This window comes from Dipteris shenzhenensis, chromosome 8 (genome assembly GCF_047967505.1).
Source record: "Dipteris shenzhenensis isolate YYH24624 ecotype China chromosome 8, Dip_SZ_1.0, whole genome shotgun sequence".
In the NCBI taxonomy this organism is placed as follows: Eukaryota; Viridiplantae; Streptophyta; class Polypodiopsida; order Gleicheniales; family Dipteridaceae; genus Dipteris; species Dipteris shenzhenensis.
In genome coordinates this window covers 51,776,190-51,783,087 of record NC_141603.1, presented here as the reverse complement: position 1 = coordinate 51,783,087, position 6,898 = coordinate 51,776,190, and the positions used below count along the sequence as shown (strand labels likewise).

Sequence of the window (6,898 nt, the reverse complement as noted above, 5' to 3'; positions counted from 1 at the left end):
GAGGGAGAGGCATTGGGTGGCCCAGAGAGTGCCCCGAGATGTCCGTTCCAGGTTTGGACGCGATTATGGTCCAGCTTGTGGCCGAGGAAGATATCCTACTTCTGGCTGACCGCATGAAGGCTTGCCCATCGGCTTGTGGTGGTTGGAGCAGATGTGGGTGGAGGAGCAGTGTCATTGTTGCTCTGCTAGTTTTCTGGAGACGATCCCACACTATCTTTGGAGCTGTCGTAGCGCAGCGAGAATTTGGATGGGAGCCCTCAGGATCATGACCCGTATGCACTGTCTTCAAAGGGACTACACTTGGGGGATAGTGGCTTGGTTAACTGAGGGAGGACACGCGTTCCAGATTGATGAGATCTCCCCAACTTATCGGATACATGGTCAGAGCATTCAGAGGATAGAGCTCTATGAGGTGGTCCCTCCTGATAGCCTGGCTCCTCCTCTGGAAGATAGCGTATGGGAGGTAGTAGCCAATATCACTGCGTGGAACATTTGGGTTGTTCGCTGCACTCTGGTGATGGGTGAGCATGCGGTTCCACCCTCGGCTACCTTGGTCACCATTTGGCAAGATACCATCCACACCCTCCGCTCCACCTGGGAGCATGGGACCCCTGGCTCTAGGGCGACTCTCGCGAGGCGTGCTCGATTTTGCAAAGCTTGGCCTGCAGGAGTTTTTTACATTTTCACTCCGCGAGGGATTCGTTGGTTGTATAGTCCTCCCACTTGGCTGTTAGCCCTAGTACCAGAGGTTCCCTAGGCAGTGAGCTGGGTTTCTCTGGAATAGGCTAGTTTTTCTCAGTATTTTCCCGGTTTTTCCCATACTCAGCACCTTCGGGGCTGCTGTTTTCAAGCATTAATAGAGGGTTCCTTTCTTTGCAAAAAATATATATATATATAGCTTCCAAGAAAGGGATGATGAAGAGTGGAACTTATATTGTATGGAGGGGTTGCAAGACATTTTTATTTTCTCTGGAACAGGCTGGTTTCTCTTTCAGCCTTTTCCTGGTTTTTTCCATACTCAGCACCTTCGGGGCTGCTTTTTTCAAGCATTAATATAAGGTTCCTTTCTTTGCAAAAAAAGAAAAGAAAAAGTTTAGCCTCCAAGAAAGGGATGAGTGGAACTTTTAGTGTATGGAGGGGTTGTATGGAGGAGTGGAACTTTTAGTGTATGGAGGGGTTGTAAGACATTTTTATATGAATAAGGTAGAAGTTCTTGTGTTAGCCTAGTTCTTGTGCATGATTTGCATGTGTGGTGGTTTTTTAGTTGAAGATTCATCTTCTGCACCATCTGCATGTTTCTCTCATAAAGATTCGGTCTTGTCTATCCACCCTCTTCTATCTTGGTGATGTCCTAGGTGTGCTCACCATTTTATGAAAACTACAGAATGGGTAGCATTACCATGCTGAATTCTAGCAATCTATATGCAGGCCAAGGTCCCATCCCAGAAGTTCACACAAGGCTCCCATGGATTGACATACGGAGGCACCCTGTCAGTTGCTCTAGAACAAATCTCCCAATGTGCTCAAAGCAGCAAACACTGGCAGCATTTGTCAGATTCGTTCTTGTGCATTATTTGTGTGTGTGCTTGTTTCTTTGTTGAAGATTCATCTTGCACTACGTGCATGTTTCTCTGATAAAGATCCAGTATTGTCTATCCATCCTCCCTATCTTGGTGACTTCCTATACAAGTGCTCACAGGACCTGTGATGACCCTTAGGGAAACTAGACGAAGTCACAGTCTCCAATTCAGCCTGAGCAATCTCTCAGCCAGCCTACCCTCATCATTTTATGAAGCTACAGCATTGTTTTGCAGAGTGTAACATTACCATGCTCAATTCTAGCAGTCTATATGCAGGCCAAGGTCTTGCTTTGATGACCATCCCAGAATTACACACAGGGCTCCAATGGAATGACATACAAAGGCACCCTGTAGGTTGCTCTAGCAGAAATCTCCCAATAGCAGCAAACCTGTGGCAGCATATGTTAAATCACCACTACCTCTCCGGGTAAACTAGAACTCTTGCTCTCCATAAGAGAAGCTGCTTAAAGACTTTGCCACAAGGATATTAAACCTACTGCTTCTCAAAATGTCTTAATCACACTAATGTTCCAGCAAAACTTGGAAGCTTCTCTACGCTTCTTCATGAGTTTGCCCAAAAACCATTGATCACCATAGTAGCAAGAGACGTTTCTTATTCTACAAACTAAAGGCATGCATTCATCAATTAGGTTTTTCACACTGGACCTCATGACATAATATCTAGGGGGCATCCTTTCCCTGGTCGCACTGGCATCCATTGGAAACCATACTTATCGCTGCAACTCGCATGTCCTCTGAGTCTCCCATCCATCTGCTGTTGAGTACACTCATATGTAATGGACTTTTTGGAGACACAAGGCTCCACAGAAAGATCTATTGAATCGTGTACTTTTTGGAGACACAAGGCTCCACAGAAAGATCTATTGAATCGTGTACAAAAGAATTGTGCTGATAAAACCACGTTACATCTTGGGAGTTGAGATTCTCCCTTTTAATGGTAGCCTCAACCAACGTGGATATACAACTAAAAAGATGAACTCAAATTAAATGTTACCATAGGTAGTTAAGAAAGAAGAGTAAGTACCTTCACAATGAACTTTGAAAAGTCACAAAATTAATCAATCACAGGAGAAAAACAAAGCGGGAGGGGACATATTTAATGTGTGCTCGTGATAATGTACAAAGATTTGGACACTTGCTATTTAGGGTTTGCAAACGTTGCACAGGGCTGTGAAGGCTGAAGAGAGCTACAATGATTGAAAGTCAATACAGCCTACATATGCACAGATCATGATCAAAGAGCTGGCTCAAAGTTGAGAGAGGAAACAAAGAAACAATTTGGACTTAATTCATGATGACTTTAGAAACTGTGCACTGTGCTTTTTTTAAGCATTAAAAAAAATAACACTGCAATATATGGATTCAGCGGACATTCTATCCACCCAAAAATTGATTTTGCAGCCTGTTTCTGCTGCCATTTTTACTCTATTAGCTGGCCTGACAGCTTGCAAACTGTGGGTGAAAACTGATTACTGAGCCCACAGGTGTTTGAGCTAGAAGCAGACCTTCAAATGTGAGACAAATCGACTTTTATTGTTGCTGATCAGGCCCAAATGTCTTTGATAGCCATCTAGCCTTTTCATGAAGGTCTGCATTCAGAAAGGCATTCAATACTGACATATACATTCGACGGTCAAGTCGCACACCTGCCATTGAGGCTTCTATGATAAATCTTTCGAGGTCAAAATATCTACCAGCCTTAGAGAAAGTATTAATCATTGTTGCAACAAGAATTGGATCCATTTTGATTCCAGCAGACCTGAAATCTTCAAATAGTTTGATGGCCTCTTCATACTGGCCAGCTCTGGAGTAAGCCATGATTAACGAACTGTACGTGACACTATCTGGGACTATGTTCGCTTCTTTCATCTCTTTAAAGTATAACTGAGCACTATCAAGGTTTCCTACTTTCCCGAACATCTCTATTAGAATATTGTATACCCATGTGTTCAGCCGGCAAGCAGCTCTTTTCATGGCTGCGAACCTTGACAGAGCCTGGTCTATTTTCCCTAGCTTGCTGAATAAATCAATAGTAGTACAATAAGCAACCAAATTTTTGTTAAACCCTTTCCTAAGCATTTCATGAAAAAGCCCTTCTGCAGCTTCTTCATTTTTTAAATTTGCGTAAACTTTGATCATCGAAGCATAGGTGACTTCACGTACAGAACATCCAGATGCTTGCATGTCACTGTACACGTCTAAAGCCTCTTGGAGACAACCTGCCTTGACGTAGGCATTGATTACAGTGTGATATGCATATTCATGGGTCTTAACACCTGCCTGTTTCATTACTTGTAGTATTTCGTGTGCTTCTTTTGCCATCCCTGCATCTGCATACATTTTTATCATGGTTGAAAACAATATGGGGTCAAGCAGAAGCCCTTGCCCGCATGCCTCATTAAAGATTCTGCCTGCCTCATCCAACATCTTGGCCTTTGCAAAGGCATGAATAATTGAGTTATATGATACCCGATCTGGCTTCAGTCCTTCTTGCTCCATCTGTGAAAACAAAGCGGCAGCCTCCCAGACCTTCCCAGCCTTACCCAAAGTATCGAAGGCAATGCTGTAAGCCTTTGTATCCAAAGGTATGCCCTGCTTTTGCATCGAATAGAAGATTTCCATTGCTTCCTGCATTTCACCCGCATCCCTGAGGGCAGAAAGCACAATGCAAAATGATGTCAAATCAAGGGGGACACTTTCTGTCTTCATTCTCCGAAACAAGGCGATGGCTTTATCATACATTCTCAGTTTGTAATACGCCAACATAAGACCATTCCATGCGGTTGTTGCCTCTCGCATGTCATACTTCATTCTATTGAACCACTTCTCAACGAGCTCAAATTTCCGTGCTTTGGTCAGCTCCTTGATGGTTTTATAAAAGGTTTCATTGCTAAGTGAAACGTTGTGCTTCTGGACCTCCTCATATAGATCCTCCGTGGCATGCCATTTCCCGGACCTCACGAAGCACGTCATAGCTGCCATGAAAACATCATCATTCATTTCATAGCCTGGCTGTGCCTTCACCCAAGTGTAAAGCTGTAGGCCTAGAGTCTTCGGCTGCAGCCGACTGAAAAGCAGAACTATCGTCTCAGTCCGTAGTTCCACAGTTCGCACAGAGAGTATAGCATGCAACGCTTTCGCAGAGTCTACTCTCCGTAGGATGTCCAGGAGCTCAGAAACGCTTGTCAACGAGATACTCGAAACTCCAGTGTCATCCGAGCAAATGGGTTTAGATTGAACGTGTTGCGAAACAGAGGCGTTGCTCTCATCTTGAAAAAGGTCCCTCGTTTCCGGCTCTGATTTGAGAAAATCATGCCCAGTAACGTAAGCACAACTGCAGCGCAACACACGGTCCTGTCTCACATCCGTAGCAAGCAAGTCCGCGAACATTTGCCCGTGAGCATAAACCTGTGCAGGGAGAAAGGAGCGAAAGAAGCAAACAAGTGGTGCAGAGAAATACCTGTTGCGGTGCCAATGGGGACATTGGAAAGGCAGAAGCTCTACTGGTCGCAAGAAAGCTCGAGTGCTGAATTTGGAGAAGGCAACGGAGAGAGCGAGGAAGCAAGCTTTGTGCAAAAAAGGAGGGGAGCGAGAGGGAGGGACTTGCGAGGGAGCTCCACGTTTGGGCAGGGGAGCCAGGATGAATCGAGACGCCATGGTCGAACAAGGTGAACCCAAATCATGTGTTCCAATCCAAATTTTGCTTGCAGAGAAGATGCCACAGAGAGCTTACAAATTGCTCGGAGAAGATGCCACAGATAGCTCGCAAATTCCTCAGAGAAGATGCCACAGATAGCTCACAAATTGCTCAGAGAAGATGCCACAGAGAGCTCACACAAATTGCAGAGAAGATGCCACAGCTCACAAATTTCTCACAGAGAAGATGCTACAGAGAGCTCACAAACTGCTCAGAGTTTGTATGGAAGCAGAGTTAGCAAAATCACAAGATGGTTCTTTGTATTGGAACAAATACTTATAGAGAAAATGGCTCTCTTTGTTGGCAAGAACATTTGCATTGTTTTAAAACTATGGCTCACTAGTTGAAAACTTTGAAAACCCATAGAGATAACGTAGCTCATCCAAAATGGGAGTTCACAGCTCCAATCAAGATACGATTGGTAGGATTCAAACCCATCAAGCTCGATGCTTTACCTCCCCACCCAGCCCAAATGGATTCCATCCCCCCCACTCTCAAGCCACATGCATGAGCACAACAAGAGGGGTGAACTAGGGCAAATTGCAACTCTCGACAAATTTCAAGCTAGGGCGTTTGCAGACTACACTCACCCATGCCCGCCCATAGTGCATTGCAATCTTGGCCATCCATGATACATGGGCATGCCCACAGCACGATAGTCTATAAACACAACCTTAGTGTACTATCCAGATCCACAATGACATCATGTGCTCTAACGCCTTCCCTATTGTTGAGAAAAGGCTATGGGAAGAGATTACGGAGCTGTAATGTGCAAAAGGAACTTGAAGAGAAGGTCCTCGTCGTGGCTTCGCTGATAAAGAGATGACATGCCTTTTAGATCGATGAGGTCTCCCCATCCTACATGATACATGTTGCAAATTATCAAATTATCCTCTTCAGTCCCTCTTAAGTATGGTGCCAATTGCAATGCCTCTCTATCTTCATGTTACATGCCATTAGAGAGTTGCGTTAGGCTTGTACCAAATACGTTCCATTTTGCCCACTAGATCCGAGGCTTGAAGCAGTTGCCACTGTAACATAGATGTCGTATAAGTTTTTTGACAAACATTGTTGTTTTGAGTGTTGCATATGCCATGTTGTAAGGTGGCATTAATAGCAACTAAGCTACATTGCTTGGCAACTCATCCCCAATTTCTTCTTTTAAATAAATCTTACTTTACTACTAAAATAAGAGTCATATATTTAAAAATATTCATAATTTACACTATTGAGTGACACAAAAACTCAAAGGGTTTTTCCTCTTTCAAAATAGAAACACTGGATAGAGGCTAGTGCCCCATCATATGCCTAGCCAACTTCTCCTCATCTTATAACTCCCTAAAGGGGTTGTTCTTATTGCTGCCAACTTGTGCCTTTTGCCACATCGAGATCATGAACCTCACCCTCAATTTCATGCAAGTGAAAATTGAGGTTATTTCATTTAATTTCCCTCCTCTTCTTTTTGAAATAGTAAGAGAAACAACCGTCTATATATCTTGAGTTTGATCTAAAAGAATGAAAATTAATATCACAAACATATTTACCTTCTCTTGCAATCCCTTCGGGGGGATAGCTTATAATCCTTCCATATTTTACATCT

At 43.8% G+C, this 6,898-nt stretch overlaps 1 protein-coding gene across 2 annotated transcripts; it reads right to left on the bottom strand.

Annotated features, from left to right (window-relative positions):
* Window positions 1-2,941: 2,941 nt before the first annotated feature.
* On the bottom strand, window positions 2,942-5,550 carry LOC147899651 (Pentatricopeptide repeat (PPR-like) superfamily protein). 2 transcript variants are annotated; one of them, XM_087378698.1, is made up of 2 exons: window positions 5,062-5,550; window positions 2,942-4,935 (listed from the first exon to the last, which is right to left on the bottom strand). In XM_087378698.1, exons 1-2 carry the CDS (start codon window positions 5,256-5,258, stop codon window positions 3,132-3,134), a joined length of 2,001 nt encoding a protein of 666 aa, XP_087234824.1. In that variant the 5' UTR covers window positions 5,259-5,550; the 3' UTR covers window positions 2,942-3,131. The 2 variants fall into 2 exon arrangements, with proteins under 2 accessions (XP_087234824.1, XP_087234825.1); XM_087378699.1 differs by having other exon boundaries at window positions 2,942-4,955; window positions 5,062-5,211.
* Between the last annotated feature and the right edge of the window lie 1,348 nt (window positions 5,551-6,898).

Excerpts from the sequence above, each read along its gene's own strand:
- LOC147899651 (XM_087378698.1), bottom strand. The coding sequence starts at position 5,258 with ATGGCGTCTCGATTCATCCTGGCTCCCCTGCCCAAACGTGGAGCTCCC. Across the intron at positions 4,936-5,061 it reads CCCCATTGGCACCGCAACAG|TTGTGCTTACGTTACTGGGC; the intron begins GTATTTCTCTGC and ends GTTGCGCTGCAG.